Raw genomic sequence first — 18,250 nt, forward strand, 5'->3', positions numbered from 1 at the left:
TGCGCCTGTCAGTGCCCCTCAGCCTGTGCTGAGGGAGGGGAGGCGTTGGCATTATCTAATGACAAGATGCCTATAGAGCTGCCTTTTGGGGTTTACAGGGATCATCTCAGTTGAGACAAGTCCAAGTCTAAGGAAAAATGAGATAAGGTTGAGTCTTACTTGTCATCTCTAAAGCAGGTGTCAAGTCCTTGGGGCCAAATCCAAATCAAGGCACCCCTCTTCATAAGTTAATTGCAAGTCAGTTGCAAGTCTATGTTTATTATGCAGCTGTGACCTAGCCATAGCCTAGTTTCATGTTGTTGTCAATGCACTTCTTATGCTTCTTGACTTGTAGAACATGCTTTCATTTTTTTTCTGTATATTTTATACAATATATAGCTGTACATGTGCACCAGCATACTAAAGTAATTTCCTGAACATATCTACATGACAATGCATTCTGCAATAGTGATTCCGCCACCTCATGAGCACACCAACAGAAATTAAAATTCAGTTTAATTAGTAAAGGTGGTTTGAACTGCCACTCAGTTCAGTTTTCAGAGTCGAGAGGCAAAGAGGAGAGATGGAGGAGAAACAGTTGATCCTCCTCAGGTGTTGAACTGAGCCAAACTGTATTTGCAGACATGTTTCAGTTTGTTTTGGAGGCTTCCCACATGCCAGACGAGTGGAGTTCAGTGACTTCCAGAAAAATCAGACAACAGGAGAGAAGTTAAAAAAACAACATAGCATTTTTTCTTGGTTGATGTTATGTGTGGCCTGATTGGCTTCACTCCATCCATGTAGTATTTTGTTTTGTGAGCAGACAGTATTTGTAAGTATTTGTTAAATATACAGAAAAAAAGAGCAGAACCACCACAGTCCACATTAAGTGCTCTGGAAAATATTCCCAGTTTCATTATTCCATTTTCACTTCGATCCCTGGCCCATCTGGTCAGAGATGTCAGATTTCAGGATTGTTTCCACGCAGCTTTAAATTCCAGAGTTCAATCATGGGCTGCTAGAAGGAGACATGTCCCATCAGTGTTGCCTCAGCTCCTCGTCACTCTGTGTGGTTTTAGAGGTTCAATAAAGACATGTCATCAGTGTCCACTAATTGTGATAAGTGAGACAGAAAAATGATTTGTCTTGGGAAAAAACAAACAAAATTAAATAAATAAATAAAAACAAAAATAGGGGCTCACTGCAGTAACTGAAGATGCCCCAGGGTTCACAGACCCTCTGTTGAAGACCACTGCCTTAAATGATGTACATCAGTGGCTACATTTACATGTACACTAAATTTCAACTAATATTCAGAATATGCCAATTTTCTGAATTTGATAAAGGTAATGTAAACAGTATGTTCTGGTTGGATATTCTGAAATGAGCCTTATTCTGAATGGAGCATATTCTAATTATGTGGGATATGTTGGTATTATTCTGGTTTTAGGAGCATTTTTAGGATATGTAAACAGCAAATCCAGAATATGTATCTTGGTTGGGGTTTTTACAGCAGTACAACCTCTTCTGCTCTGTGTTGTAATCAAACCAAATAGCCAACAGTGTGTAGGACTGGGGTAGAGACATGCACAACACAACTGCTGACTCATAAACAGACACTTACTTGTTCAGAGAACATTCAGCATTCATTTGAACTCTGATTTATGTGAAATTGACAAACTGAAACACTAAAATGTTTTTCTGATTTAAAAAAAAAAAAAAAAACATTTAAAGGGATAGTTCACCCAAAACTGAAAATTCAGTCATTATCTACTCGCCCTCATGCCAATTGAGTAGTGTGCTTATCACTGTAATAACAGTGACAGAACTTTGGCACTATGGTTAGAGTTACAGTAATCATACAGACAAATGTATTTAAAGCTGCTTACCAGCTAATTGCTACCAGTAAGTTACTGAAAATTTTACAGCATTCTTGTTACAGTGTAGCTGTAGTTTTCACTTGTTTTCATTACAGCCTTGCCTGTTATAGCCTATATATAAAAAAAACATTACTTGAGGAGCTCAAACTTAAGTTAAAGTGACGTGCTCTGAAGCCACATAATTCAGTTCTTTGGTGAAGATGGCACCAACTTGCTTAGGCCTACAGCAGGTTTTGGACGGGCTCTGATTAATCTGCTTGCCACCTCACCACATCAGTCAGCTGTGAGAAACACACACCCTGTTCTGTTCCCATTGTGTTGTGGCCATTCTGGCCCTTCCTGTCCAGCCTGTCAGGACATGTGACATCAGAGTTGGACAAGATAAACATGGCACTCTTTTCCTTTATAACTTAATAGACTCCAAGTCAGTACATTGTAGAGAGAGCTCCTCAGATGCTCACACTGTTGGTCCTTGGGTATTAACAAATTTCTGAAGTATAGCTTACTATAATATTGATAATAAAGATTTGTCATTCTATTTCCCTTGATTTTTGCTACAGAGTTTTGGGGATTTTTAGCACCCCCTTGTGTTTCGTTGACCCTCTTGTTTGCCTGATGAGTTTTAAATTCTACAGCACCAGAGAGCAAGAACAGTAATCTAAAGGTTAGTTGCAGTATGTAGTTAAAGAAAGATGTAATGTGATGTGATGTTATGTGATGATGGAGGTAGACAAGGTGTGCTAAAAACTGTATGAAAGTCTGTGCAAAAAATGACATTATCACTGAATTATCAATATATTGTCTGTTATCCTAGAATATAGTGTATACAGTTCATAAATAGACAATTTTTGCAACGATCTGTCAAAAGTGGTTAATACTTGTGACAAACACACGTAATGGAGGCAGGATACTTTGCCATTTAATAATAACCTTTATTGTCAAAAATGTTATCAGGATGCTGAAACACTAAACTTTCACCCACATTTTCAATAATTAATTTGATTTGATCCATTAATAACTACCATTAACATGTTTTACAGCATGGTGACTATAAATGACAATAAATAAAAAAAAACACAAAACAAAGTATATATATATATATATACATATTAAACCCAAATTAAGAAAAAATGTCAAGTATGTGCAGAATGCTTACAAAAACAATCTGCATAGACCAATATAGCTGTGATTGGCCAATATGGCACCAATGCTGTCAGCTGGATGATGCATCGGTTGAGCAACTCCATGTAGGAACTATTTTCTTTTTCCAAACTACACCTGCTAACCATGGCACAGAAAGAAGTGTGCATCTTGAGAGTTTACAGCTTAATATTTACATCTCGTGCTGTCATCAGCGTGTCCCTGCAGTAGATGCAAAATTCCTTCTACATGGTGATTCGGTTGGTGCACAGTAGAAAGAAATAGTTCCTACATGGAACAACAACAAGGTGCGTGGATTATCTTGAGTAACTGAGTCTTGATTTCTGGATAGAGCCATTGCTGCTGACTTTTTCAGATTCAACAAATATGTATTTTTGAATTTGGGGTGAACTGTCCCTTTAAGTAAATATTTATTCTTAACGGAACCATCAAGTCCTGTCAGCTCCAGGCCTGTGCATTGATTGTGTTATTTAACTCTTCCTGTCATTAAACAATAATCACAAATGATGACAAGGATCACAAATTTGCATTTTTGTCATTTGTTTATTGTAGCATGCAATTTCATGTGCTGAAATCTTCCTTTTCATAATTTCACCTCTCAGTGCAACACAGAAGCAGTATGCTGCTCGGCCGAGCTCTCTGTAAGTCAGTGTAATACAGATGAACAAGTCAGAAAATGCACAGAAGAATCAATCAGTCAGTCAAACAGACAATACTCAAACAGTTTCATCAATCATAGGTTAGACTTGCTCCAGTCCTGCATTACCTTACAGTAAGTAAAAGGGAAACCTTTCACAATGTGATATTTCCAAGGAAATAAATGGAATACGTAACAGTATTATTCATTATGGGGACGTTTTAGATATGCTGTCTCTTTAAGGATTTTATTTTCCTCATTCTGAAACATTACACAACTGCCCCAATGATTTAAACATTTAAATATATCTGATTATCACAGGTTGTATAAATGAGCGTCTATACTATTATAAGTCCATCTAATGATGGTGCCAGACTGTATACAATGACGGATGTGTACCATCTCTTAATAGTTCATTTACATTTCAATCGAACAATAGATTCGCAAATAAAATGTCTAATACAGACATGAATAGTCAGAAAACATCAGTTCATCATATGTTTCACAATCAACAAACAGGCTTTTTCCCCATATAATATAGAATAATGAGACACTTTCTCGTCTAATAAAAAATTTCAGCAAATTGTCAAATTCAAAAACAAAGAAGCAGACTTAGAATATACCAAGAAGGAAAAATACCACAACAACAACCAAATGTGGTAATGACAATAATAATATAATCTCTATTAAACAATAATTAATTTTCATGAGCAAACAAGTAAAATGCTGCAAGCAAACTTCAGCACTTGACGTGGCCACACAGTGGGCATGTGCAGAACTCTTACAGCGCTGGGTGTGTTGTATCACAACTACAGAATCATCAATACTCCTCCGCCATCACAAGAGGGACTATATCGCATGCATGACGCAAGATGCAGGGAGGAGGATGGGGTGGAGGGAAGTCGGAGAGGGGACGGTAGAGAGACCCGCTGGCAGTGATGGGGTGGGAATTAGTGCAGTGCAATTAGCCACTACAGCAGTGCTCTATAGACACTTTGAAGGAAAACAGGGGAGTATCACTTTGACATTAGTTCAATACTCACAATACTGTTCTTACATACAGTAGTGCCCAGCCCTTTCCCATGAGAACAGGAATAGCGAAGCCAATATTGATACTGAGAGGCAAAAGAAAACACTGGCAAAGTAAACACTGGCAAACAATAAAATCAGCTTGACACTTTAACCCCTTTATGCTTCAGGGTGAAAGGGCCAGATATCGGCCAGTGAAATCCAGGTAAATACTTCCACAGAATATTTAAGTGATGAATATAGAAAAAAGCCAAAGCAACTGAAGTCTTCCCTGAGCGATTCAAGACAGACAAGGATCTAGCCTCCTCTAATGGAACAAAGCAGGACTACAAGAGAAGTATCTCACTCCTCACACTCCACTGAACCTCTGCCTCCTCACGTAGTTTACAGTAGAGGAATATGAAAAAAGCTATAGGAAAAATTGCAGGGATTGATTGTACTGTACTGTACACAACATGGCACTTATAACATTACATGACTTCAGAGGTGAAGTTGTAAACAGATGCAGAGCGACGGTAGGTAGCTGAGCTAGTTTCACGACTTGGAGCAGCTTATTCCCTGCCTTTTCATCCCAGAAACGAACCCTGCAAAAAGTTTTCTGTTAATAATCACATCGAGTCGCACTGAACTGTTCAGTCCAACTCATCTACCTGCTTCTCCAAGCGTACATTGGGCGGAAGATGGAGAGAAAAACCCCCAACAAGTTTTCCAGAACACTATTTCATTGTTCATTCATGTTTATAAAGTTTTAACTAAGCAATCCTCACATGTACAGCCATTCTGCCATCCTCTAAAATGGGATTTAAAGTATAATCCGAGAGGAGAGGCATTGCTGCTGACAAGGTACACTAGCTTAGGTGAGAGAAAATTAAAGGGATGGTTTGGTTAATTTGAAGTGGGGTCGTCTGAGGTACTTATCCATAGTCAGCGTGTCACCTACAGTAGATGGCAGTTGGCACACCACCAGTTAGGAGAAGCAGAAAGTACTAGCATGTAAGCTAAGCAATGTACTGCTGTGGACAGGGTCAGCAACAATCAGTATATGCTATATTTAAAATATTTTCAGACAACCTTTTCTGATGGGAAACTGCTGCTATATAAGCCAAATATCAGTCTTTCCAAACTAACCAGACTCTATGGGTGAAATCAGTAATTTTATCTTGCAGAACACAGCAGTTGCTGGTCTACCGCTGCAGTTTGTTTGTGTTATTGTGTGACAACACAAAAATGACTGATTTCACCCATGGAATTTGGTTGGTTTGGAGAGAGCGATATTTCCTGTAGGAATGGAAATGTGCCAACCGCCATCTATTGTAGGTGATATACTATACTATAATGTCAGTAAGTAGCTCATACAACTCAACATCAGATATTTCACACAATCCCTTTAAACAGGAAGCTGTAAAGATTTAAAAGTTATTCTTCTCATTCTACACAAGTCTGACATGATTTTGAATAGGTGTAAACAAACTCGGTCTTCATGACTTTAAATCGTGTTTATCTAAAATGGGTTCACGTTTCCAGGTCAATTATTAAAGCCACTACGACTACGCCACACATGATAAGATGCCTCGTATCTATAAAAGGGAGTGAGGCGAGAAATCACCACACTGCACAAAATGACAGTGAACTAAACAGCATACTGATGGCCAGCAAGCACAGAGGAACATTAGACAAGACGCTCAAGTTTTGTCTCTGTGATGTCAAATACAGCAAACGAAACACAAAGAGTAACATAGATCCTGATACAAAATACCCCGACAAACAACTTCACAGAAGTCAGCAATGCATAAAATAAAAACAAAACAAAACTTTTTAAAAAGTTAAACAAAGATAGAGTATGGAGAAACACAAGAAGTGGTGTCCCTCACTTTTGTAGGCTTCAGCTTGAAACATCACGCACGTACAACCTCTGAATATTGTTTACATTGTACGTAAAAGTGACCGGACTGGAAAGCACAGAAAATGCCAGGGGCTTACAAAAAATGTCATTTCCAGTGTTCGGTTTCCGAGATTACAGTTTAAAACCTCTGAAACAGGACTGTGGACATGGACAAAAGTCATCCTAGAGCCCAATGTTTAGGTATATATAACACCAGGGAGAGAAAGGCCACTGTATTGCATGTTTGTGTCTACTGTGTTTGAATGACAGCTTGTACACACTTGTACTGTGTGTGCGTGTGTGTGTGTGTGTGCGTGTGTGTGTGTGAGAGAGAGAGAGCAGTGAGATTTGTCAGCAGGATTAAATGCCGGAACCACTACAGGCACACAAAGATGAAATAACAGTTTTTAAGACTGTTTGTGAGTTCATATGTGAAATCTACTAAATTAGCTCCATCTGCTGCTGCAAATCCCTGTTCCATTGCTTTTTAATTCTTTGCAGTCTGAGTCACTTAAGATTCTGAAGGTATTATGGGTAAAAGATGAGAAGTGTACACACATCTTTGTTTTGTTGCCATTCCTCCTGACCTCAGTGTTCAATGATCATTTACAATTTTTTATCGTAATGACTGTCTCTTTGTGTTTCATGATCTCATGACACTCTAAGGAATTCAGAGGTCAACATTTAAGAGGTCGTATGACTAATAAAAGACAGGCTTTTTTGAGTATCAGCATAGTGAAGTCCTCTGTTTTAGGTTTTATTCTCCGAGGGTTGGAGTGCCCTGCCCATTTTTGTTCTCAGTATTTTAATGCCTATCTCTTGATTTTTTTAGGAAATGCTTGTGAAAAATGTGTTACACAGCGATATAACAAAAGGCAACAAACTAAACGAGTGGCTTCGAGCTGGATGAGGGCTTTGTCATGTAAGGATGCCTATGGAAACAAATGCATTTACAAGTAAAGAGATAGCAAGACATGAAAAATAATTATCTGATATTCATAAGGTGCAAAAGGAGTTAATAATAATAATAATGTCACCTTGAGTGAATTACATTTTTCAACAACACAGAATCTGGTGGCAAATGATGGGATCTCAGTGCCTGCTGTCAATCCAAGCTACATAGAAAAAAAATGAAGAATAAGTAAATGAAAAGACATAGAATCTACAAATTCCTCAAGTAAAATTTAAAAGTGGTGCTGTATTGTGATATACAGTATAGGCTGTTGCTGTCTGGCAGACCATGAAAAAAGTCAGCCATGTTGAATGACAACAAACTAGATGATGTGCAAACCTCAGGTGTTAAATCATGTGGTGAAGATGTTGTTAGATCGGTTGCAACCTTAACTCCTCCTAATTGTAACAAGGGTTGAAACTGCAAACATGGTTCAAGCATGTACTGTAAGGTCAAACTGGTCATGTACCTTACTCAGCATAAACAGTGATATCACTAAATTCTCTGTGGAGCTGTACATTGGTGAAGATCACCACTTGCGAGGCAGGACAATATGTTTTCTCTTGCACCTTGCGATGTGGCGCAGTACAGACCGTTGATCATATCTGTCAAGTTTTATTTAGGCATATGATTGATTTCTATGAAGGCTGGAATTAAATGGTATTCCCTTTAACCAGCCACTCAGCGCTAGCTCAGTGCAGGTCAGTGTCAGTGTCTGACTTTGTGTCCCCTTAGCTTCCATTGAGCAGCATCTCTGGCACAGGCGTTTCAGGACAGGCCCGGGTCGAGGCGTCCCCCAGTCGAGGAGGTCCGGTCCGCAGCACCAGCTTGCCGACGCCCAAACCTCCCGAGACCAACCCTCCAGGAGACAAAGACTTCCTGGAAAACAGAAAAAAGATGAATAAAGGAGTGAATGCAGCCTGCTCGTCAAGTAAAGGTGACTTTAGACTGATGGAGATCCTGTGAAACACTGGTTACCATGGTAATTCACCTGAAGGCCATCTTTTTCAGCAGGTGAGCATCCATCTTTTCTGTCAGAGGACCCTCTGTTTGGGGGTGCTCCTCCACAGGAGAAGAAAGGAGGGGAGAGGAGCAGGGAGGTTGGAGGAGGTGGGAAGCATCCTGAGACTGTGGGTTGGCCAGGTCTAAAGACTCCTGAGAGGCAACAATCATCAAAAAGAAAGATGATTAACTTTTACTTGAACTTTTTGCAAAGCAGAGAAAATAGACAATAGACACAATAAACCTATAGTGTTAATTTTAACAAGAAATTGTAATTCATTTTTAGTCTTAGTTGCTTATGGAAAATTGTAGATAGTAAAAAAAAAAGGCTAAAATATAACCTCTTGTTTTTGTTTTGTCAAGACTTGGTCAGTGGAACTCTGATTTGAATTTAGTTTTTTTGTTTTTCTTTTAATGTTTAATGTTTTAATGTTTTAATTTTCTCAGACAGTTCATGATACTGTAAAGGATTTTGGCTGTAAAAATTGAAATGAAGAATATGTTTTATTCTTTCGTTGTTGTGCTCTGTGACTGTACTGTTGTTGTTGTTTTTCCTTTCTCTAAGTGAGCTCACCAAGACAAATTCCAATGAACCATGTTGACATGGCAATACAGTATTGAACCAAATTCAATTATTGGCGCATCATTATTGGTTTTCAGACAATGATAATCTGACAACACATTATTTTATTATAATACTGTAATCTTCAGCTAGATTTTGTCATGTTTCACTCAGTTGAACTGTGTTTTAATAAATCAGCAGATAAAAATATGTTAACTGTGTCATTAAGGCAGACAAGCACTATCTTGCTTATTCATTTTACACAGAGCTAAAATAAATACCAAATTATTTTGAATGTTCACTGACTGAGTTAGTATCTGTTTATGAACTGTAAAAAAAAAATCATAAATTATCTCTTATAAGAAGCAGATATTTAATGTGAGCTTGGCTCTGTTAAATTCAACAATATGTTAATATCCACAAAGACCTTTGAGCAATACTAACATCAAATGTAGTCCTAAAAGGGAATTAATATATATACATGTTGTCAAAAGGTGTATTTTCAGGTGTCTTTTCTTGGTTGTGTAAACTTTAATCAACAAGGCACTTCATCCTCATTGAGAAAAATACAATCAGTTTTACTTTTGGTTTGAATGTAAAAGAAAAACATCTACATATCGGCTCTCAGCTTTCTTTTCTTTGTCTTCTCCTGAGAGGCCACTGGTGAAGATTATTAGTGAGCATTATTAGTGCTTTGAGACTGCTGAATACTGTACCCAAACAGAGCCATCTATAGCATCTTTTCTTTACTTGTCAGAGCATAATGAACAGAGATTTTGTCATCATTTTTGTTGTCAATAATTATTTCATTTACATTGTGATCATAATTTAGTCATGAAATAAAAGGATGTTGAAGAATACTTGCTGTCAAAATCTTAATTGACAAAATTAACATGTTTTTACTATATATGACACATCACTCAGGTCTGGTTTTTCATTATCATACCAACCTGAGACTTGATCTCCTGGTGGTCTGAGTCCTCCATGTCAAGGGCGCACAGTTCGAGCTCAATGTCTCGATCCGGGTCCGGTTCACTCTCGACCTGGCTGCGGTCCCGGCTGTAGGCGGTCTGATGGGCTTGCAGATCAGACACGATTTTCTCTCCGCTACTTATTGAAGTACGACGGCCATGAAGGTCTGATGCACAAAGCTGCTCACTAAAGCCATAAAAACACAGGCAGATACATTTAAAATTCTTAGATTTCTTCTTATCAGTATCTGTGACATCAATAGGGATAATTGAGGTAAAACAAAATAAAATACAACATGATAAAACATAGTGTCAGCCTCATAATAGTGATTAAAATCTCATGTCAGTACATTGAAATATATTCTGTGCATTGGAGACACCAGTGCACAGGGCTTTCCTGACTTCTTTTCTCAGCTGCCCAGTGGGTTCTTACTGATCAGCCAGCAGCTCTATTTTTAGACTGACCACGCAGAGGAAATGACAACGCGCACAATGCAATAGAAGAAAGGGATGACGGAGGAGGAGTGAGAGCAAATGTGTCAGGAACAGTCAGGAATTAACTTCCATGTGTGCCCAGGAGGATTTCAGCAGAAAGAAACGTAACCAATACTGTTTTTATAGAGGGTTGTGAATGTGTTGCTTGTGCAAAGCAACTACAGCAAGATTTCCTTTTCTATTCTCATTTCTATCCATGTGAAGTTTGTAGTTCAACAACATGTAAGACCTGAAGGAAAATAAGCTGAAAAAAAGCGTGTCTGAAGGTGTTGTACCTCTCTAGGAAGCTGGAGTGGCTGGAAGAGTCTGATCCTCTGGAGCCCCACCTGTAGTCGCTGTGATCCAGGTGCGGGTTGTAATCTTTAGGAGAAAAACAAAGAAAAAATGTTGCAATGTTTATATTGTTATCCTTTTTTTAACTGCAAGTCAACATATTTTTCTGTTAATCTGTATATACAGGCCCAAAGTATATACTGCTAAGAAAATCACACCGTTTATGCCAATAAAACCACTTTGAATTGAACTGAATTGAAAAATGTAAAATAAAGACCATCTTGTGATGGTATCACACCAGCTGTGACCTGCTTCAACATTCAACTAATTATTAAAACCAGGATACAATTATTTACAACTTAAAATGAGTGTGTGACATCCCTACTTCATTTGCCCTTTCTCAAACCACATCCTCTTCAAACTCACCCTTCATTTTGATCACAGCTACACACCTGTGAAGTTTCATGACTGCATCATGCATGGTTGCGACCTTATCATGTTGGCAAAATCTGTCCAGACAGACATATAAACACCTGGAAAAGTACTTAAAACTGCTTCTGTGGTAGTTTCCACTACAGTAAGTGTTTCCAGGACCACATGTTGCCATGATGACACACACACTGACTGAGAGGGAGAGAACAGTGGCAGCCACTATTTTCCCACAGTCCTGCTTACCTTTAAAGTTGATGGGCGTGGTGCTGGCGCTGCCCTGGCAGGCCGTGGCTTGGACAGGGTCAGTGGTGTGGTAGCCCGTACGAGATGCCCTGGATATGGCACCCCACTTGGAGATAATGGGCCCCTCACTAAAGGGAATGATCGGGTCCTCGTCCTTTAAGCGCCGGTAGTGATCCAACGAATGCAGCCATCGTTTCCCGACACCACTGCCACTAACGCCACCACCTCCACCTCCATTACTGTCCAACTCCTGCACGAGAGAAACACCGTCAGAGAGATCCCATACGTCCATATCCTGACTTTGTCTTTAGATGTGTGTCTGAGTGTCTGCGCCTGCTGGTGGGTGTGGGACGAGTCTCACCGAGTGCTCTGAGCAGGAAGTGTGTGTGAGCGCTTCAGGCTCAAAGGGGCTGAGGCAGGGGCCGATGGTACCACAGGACCATGGAGAGTAGTGCGCTAAACTCTCCTCACCTCTGAACCTGCACCCCACGCACTGGCCTCCACTGCTCTCCACATGCTGAAAGAGACAAAGACATTTAGAATCGATTGTTTAACAGACAGACTGACAGATGTACAGTAGCAGTATTTTGGCAATGCACAGGGCACTATAGGTGGTAAGAACTGTAACTTTATGGCAAGAATGTCTCAAGAATGACTCTAAAAGTGTGCATCCCAGTGTACTACAGAGCAGACATCTCTCCTGTCCACTCTTCATAACAACAAAATGTTATTTACAACAACCTTTTTCATTCAATGCAGTATTATCAAGAAGGCACAAATAATTAAGAATTCACTTTAGCTGTCTCACTTTCCCGTTCTGTATGCAAATATACATGTTTGTAAAATGAATTGTTTGTTTTTAACCGGTGGATGAACAATAGTAGCCATTTCCACACTGGGACAAAACTGAATGTACAACATTTGCTGAATTGACAGTAAGGACCAAATAGTTAAGAATTTGTTGTAGAGATCCACTGCAGGTAAGAGAGCCCATATGTAATTTGCATTACGATAAAACAAATTATGTACTTACAGGAATTACAGTGTGGCCCAGGACACACTGCATATGTTTTTGTGTGTTCTGGGTCACACTGAAGGACCGCCTACTCAACTGACATCCTGCAAGTACACAGAAAACATGCTGCCTGATTTCACTTCGGTTCACTGTAATGCAAATTACGTGGTTAGGCTTTCTTACCTGCCAAGATGAGCAGCAGATGTTTGTGAACACACAGTCTGTTTTAACTGACTTCACAACTGAACTAGAAACCACAATATCCCAGGACTCCCTTAAAAAATGTGCAGTTTTGAGACTTGTGGAGCTAGTGAGGACAAACTTAATAAACTTTGTGAAAAAGCTACATAAAATTCTTAATCACTCACGCCTTCTTGTAGAGTCTGCAACAAATGCAATACATTAAATTGTGTCTTTCCTTGTAAAAAACACAATTTGTCACAGCATTGCTATACCAGCGGCTACAGGAGGAGAGGGTTGGGAGAAGGCTTCATCACAAAATTATTAATAATTGTTGTTTCTATTTGTTGTATGTTTATAGCCTTTACGTGTAAATTTAGAATTGTATTATGATTTGAAATGCAGCCAAACAGGATAATGTCCACAATATTATGGAGTGTAATTTATTTTCAAACTCACAATGTCCTCAAGCTAATTAAATATACAGTCATTAGTGAAAAACGTTGGTTTGGATAACAGCAGACTAACCGTGCATGACTTCTACAACAGGTCTGGACCACTTGTAAATTGTGTCTGCATCTTAGAGAAAATTCGACATACAAGAAAACTGGTGAATGCGACGGGTTCTCTTAAATCACTCGTACAAAAATCTTAGAATAAATCTGTTTGTATGAGTGGTTCTTGTATGATCCCCATGCATCTGGAGATGTGTTCTGATGGCAGGTGTGAACTGATGTACTTAAATCTGTCCACTTGTGATCACGTCACCCAGGATGCATGTTAACCGGCTCTAAATTGCCCAGAGGTGTGAATGGGAGTGTGTTTTTGTGTGTCTGTCTACATATGTCAGCCCTGTGAAAGACTGTACACATGTCCAGAGTGTACTCTGCACCATAGAAAATGCATGAAAGGATGGGCAATGTCACGAGTGTAATGAGTTTTATAGATAAGGTGTAAGTTTTAGGAGGGCTCATACACCTCATTTGAATTTATGCTCCCACAGCCAGTGTTGACATGCTGCCACTTTGCTGCTCTGTGGCGAGCAATGGATATCATTAAATAGGAACAGCCAGTCTTTTCGGTGATGGCGTTGTTTGCTTATGCTGGTTAAACAGAGGCACTGAAATTAAATTGAGATTGGAAAACAAACACTTAAAAAGTGCTTGTAGTTTCTTTATTAAGAGCTTAATTTTAAAGCGGATGTCTTTGCAAAAACATAGCTGACGTGCTGTTAAACAAAGCTTTACTCAGCTGAAAGCCTGAGTCACTGCTTGTTAAAGTCTCTCCTCTCGCTTTCCATTTCTCTCTCTCTCACACACACACACACACACCCACACACACCACAATTGTGCATTGCTATGATATCTTCCTCCACAGTTGCTAAGCAACTATCTCCCACTTAAATAGCATTGGACACAGCCGAAGCGCAAGCTTTTGGGATAGGAATTAAATCCTACATATTTAAAAAATTGCAAAATACACAAGCCATTTATTACTCTCAGTTTCAGGTAGCTGCAGTGACACTATTAATAAACTGGTCATGGTGTAATTTTAATTTCAACTGTCATGCCTATAAATGCCCTTAACGATGTGGTAACTGTGTGTTTGTGTGTGTTTGTGTGTGTATACAGACATGTTGTCTCTTATTTGCTTTCTACCTCAGCTCCAAAATCAATGGTGAAGATGGGGGAGGACTGGGAGGGCCTGTTGGCGTTGTGATGGTGGTGATGATGAGCCCACTGCTCCTGCTTCCGTCTGAACAGATCCTCATAGCCCAGAGGAACACGGCCATAATCCTGACGAGTGAGCATTGGACAAGACAGGAAAAGTGAAGAAAAGAGAACAGATACTCATATTAATATAATAATATAGTTAAACATTTTAATGAAAGGGATCATTCACATTATTTGAAGTGGGATTGTATGAGGTACATTTTGATAGTCAGTGTATTACCTAAAGTAGAAGACGCCCCCAGTTTGGAGAAGCAGAGATGGGCACCAGCACAGAAGCAAAGCTATGTACTGCTGTGGACAGGGTCATCAGCAACACATATTTTAGCCATGTAAAAAATCCCCATCTAAAAAGATCAATATCAGTTTAAGTGTGCACTATGTTAAAAATATTTTCACATTTTCTGATTTTTTTTTTGAAAACCTCCATTACATAAGCCAAATATCGCTCTCTCCAACCAACCAAACATGAGACTTGCTGAGACCAGCAACTCGTGTGTTCTGCGAGGAGTTTGGTTAGTTTGGAGAGAGCGATATTTGGCTTATATAACAGCAGTTTCCAATCAGAAAAGGCTTCCTGATGGCAAGGTAAAGCAGTGAAAATTAAAACTTAAACTTATATTGATTTTTTAGGTGGCTGCTGGCCGTGTCCACAGGGCACATGAGTTTTCAGATCTAAAAACAAATCTTCCTCCATCTTCCCCAAAGTTTAGGTGCTCTAATTGCATTTCATGTTTAGTTTGGGTCTAGACGTGGGGGAAGGCAGAAGAGCCTTTTCTGTAGATGTGCAGGTGGAAACAATAAAAGCAGATGTACTATACAATGTACTGCAATGCAACAACTCTCCCAATAAAAAAGAGTCATGCTTTTAATGTTTGGTTTCTCTAGACAGCAAAAATAATCATTGTTGAGGGTGTAGATATTAGTGATTTTCTCTAAGCTTTCCATGTAATGTAATGTCTTTTCCATCAAATACACACACATATATACACAAGAGGTGGAAAGAAAAGTAAATTAAATATTAATATTGCAGGACTCAGAGCAACTATTTTGACATAAAGTAGTGATACTAAGTGATGATGAATGATATGGATTAAGGCTGTGTTCCATTCAGGTCAGGGAGCTTCTACTGTGCATACTGACTCTCTGGAAAAGCTCTGCTACACTAAATAGAATGGGACCTTGATTAGTATTGTTGGTAACACCTGTGTTTGTCCTACTATTCATATCAATATGGCTGCTGTGACAGAGGTCCATTATGAAATGTTTGTTTTCTCCTGCACAGCTGAGATATCATTTTATTGAGTCTGGCTCACAGTAATGTGTGACAAAAAAATTATTCTGCGTTAAAAACATCCTTACATTACCTAAAAATAAACATTTTGTGCTCATTTGTTGTGCAGTAAGCTGTTGTTTTAACTGTCTCTTTTAAAAAGACAAAAAACATACATAGGTAGGTAACATGTTATTTTTGGTTATTAGCAATATTATATAATTATCACAAATTACAAATGCACTGACTGTGCTCTGTAATGGGCCTCATTATGTGGCTACACACAATATTACTGATAAAATAAACTGTAGTGTAGCAATAGTCTTACTGTTAATGCTATATAATGATGTGAGAAGGAGAGAAGTGAGTGGGGGAGGCAAAGACATATTTGGGTGAGAAGTGGGAGGACTACAGAGGAGGTTGAAGCTACATACTGCAGCTCTGTGGCTGGCAGGGAAGGTAGAGGTGAGATGATATGTGGGTGTAAAAAGAGAAACCGAAGGAACGGAAATATTGCTGAAAAGAATGCAGCAATAAATCTGTTCAGTGTATGACAGACCAGCATCAATTAATACAGGTGTTTTCACTGGGTGTTTCACAGTAGATGTTTCATGACACAGATAGAGAGCAATTCATTTTAATACAACCACCAGCAGAGCATTGTTTTTTAATTATTACATGGCTCAGAGAGGATTATCTCTCTTCTAGTAGCAATAGAATACACAGTTTTTTATGCATTTTAAGTAGATACTGTGCTTTCACTGCAAATGTTGGAATAAGCATCACTCAAACAAGTGGGAGAAGCTGTAGCCACATAACTGCCAGTTAGTATTTGTGTTGAATGGATATGTGTCTTATGTACGCGCCCTCCAGCCAATCAGAAGTGAGTATCATCACCTTTCTCTGGTGATCTGCGGAGTGTGGTTTTAGAGCAAGTGCGCTTTTCTTCTGCAAGCAGTGGATACAGGCTCAGAGAAATAAAATGAAGTTCATGAAAGTCTGGATGACTTCTCTCCTTCCTCTTCTTTGATAACCTAACCAATGCAGCAAATCGGAACACCTCTGGACTTGAGGCCAGAATGGCCGATGTTATGAGGATGAGAGAAATTGTGTATGTATTTCTGGTGAACAATGTTGTAGGTGTTTGCTTGTGTTCTTGTATCTTATATATTTTGCTATTGTTGTATTGTTTTTTTATTTATTAATTATTTTTTCTCCTTTCTTCTGTTTGTTTTTGATGCAGCTGTGTGTAACTTATTATTTTTCTTAACTATATTTCATAGAGGATATAGGAGTGTGTGGGATTTACCATGAAAAATGATTCAATATGTGATGTGTTCAATTATAAAATATGTAAAAACTATTTATCTTAAGAAAAAGAAGTGCGTATTCTCCATGACCATGCTATGAGACGTGCATTGTTTCACCTACCCTGTGTAGCCCTGCACGGTGTTCAGCTCCGGAGCAGTAGTTGCTGTCTAGAGAGTTGAATCTCTCCCTGAGTGGAGGCTGGTAGACGGAGGAATGCAGCACCTCTGGAGGCAGTGAGTTACTCCTGGCGTCCTCTCTGTGGTACAGCTGTAATGATATTAATCATCACTATAAGTTACAAACTGATCAAATTAACGTGGTAACATGATAATTAACAGGAGGCTCACCTGGGGCCTCCATACTCTCCTGCTGTCATAGAGAGGAGCATAAACACCATGAGCAGGAGCCAGAGGCCCATACTGAGGCTGCCCCGGGTGGGGATGGAAGGCAGGAGGTCCCATCCGATCTCTGGGAGGGTGAGGCGGGTATCCCGAGGAGGAGGAGGAAGGTGGATGTGGAGTTTGAGGGTCGCTAGGGTAAGAGGATGGTGGAGGACCAATCGAGGGCGGCAGGGAGGATTCTGGGACGTTGGAGGATCGAAGGAAGCGAGCCATGCAGGGTTTGTGAGGATGAAGAGTAGATGGGTAGTAGGAACCTGCTGGAGAGGAGGAGGAGAGAAAATAGAAAAGAGCAAAGAGGATTTGCACTTTCCCAAGACAACAATAACATTTTTTTTCTATGCAAGTTTTTACTGTCAAAAGGACTCACAGGTTGGTTGATAATGGGCCGTATCATATGCAGAGTGGGGCTCCTGATAGTACAGCTCTGACGCCTGAGAAGGATGTGGAGCACGAAGCATGAACTGACCATGTTTGGGCAAAGGAGCACCACCATCACTCCGCCCAACTGTTGTCAAGGGAGATGACGCTGAGGAGTGGCTGACTGGAGTCCTGGGAGGAGAGATGGGCTTCCTAATGGAAAGAACAACAACACAGAGAAAAACAATGACCACATGAATGCATGAATGCATTGGAAATACCTGAAATCAGACCTTCCCTTTCTGATGGACCATTTCTCCACCAAAAGCATATGCAAATATCCAGTGTGAACATGTATATGTGGATTTTACTAGCTTGATTCAAATGTAAATGAAAGAAAACCACATTGAAAAACACTGAACCATAAATGCAAATTTTATTGGTGATTTATTTTTAATTTTCTCTTCAGTTTTTATGTTATGTTG

The 18,250-nt window shown here is 39.4% G+C and overlaps 1 protein-coding gene across 5 annotated transcripts in view; it reads right to left on the reverse strand.

The window, feature by feature from the left end:
• Positions 1-7,822: 7,822 nt before the first annotated feature.
• rc3h2 (ring finger and CCCH-type domains 2) overlaps positions 7,823-18,250 on the reverse strand; it is a 33,602-nt gene continuing 23,174 nt past the window's right edge. For 3 of the 5 annotated variants that reach the window (XM_084745572.1, XM_084745575.1, XM_084745574.1), the window contains 10 exons: positions 17,776-17,978; positions 17,355-17,665; positions 17,128-17,274; positions 14,352-14,489; positions 11,860-12,015; positions 11,499-11,748; positions 10,826-10,910; positions 10,035-10,242; positions 8,512-8,675; positions 7,823-8,399 (listed from right to left, as the gene is read on the reverse strand). In XM_084745572.1, coding sequence (XP_084601698.1) covers positions 8,252-8,399; positions 8,512-8,675; positions 10,035-10,242; positions 10,826-10,910; positions 11,499-11,748; positions 11,860-12,015; positions 14,352-14,489; positions 17,128-17,274; positions 17,355-17,665; positions 17,776-17,978 — 1,810 coding nt within the window. In that variant the 3' untranslated portion in view covers positions 7,823-8,251. Of the gene's footprint in view, positions 8,400-8,498; positions 8,676-10,034; positions 10,243-10,825; positions 10,911-11,498; positions 11,749-11,859; positions 12,016-14,351; positions 14,490-17,127; positions 17,275-17,354; positions 17,666-17,775; positions 17,979-18,250 lie in introns of all 5 variants that reach the window. The other 2 variants (XM_084745576.1, XM_084745577.1) reach the window with 2 other exon arrangements.

This window comes from Lutjanus erythropterus, chromosome 20 (genome assembly GCF_056507025.1).
Source record: "Lutjanus erythropterus isolate fLutEry1 chromosome 20, fLutEry1.hap2, whole genome shotgun sequence".
Taxonomy (NCBI): Eukaryota; Metazoa; Chordata; class Actinopteri; order Lutjaniformes; family Lutjanidae; genus Lutjanus; species Lutjanus erythropterus.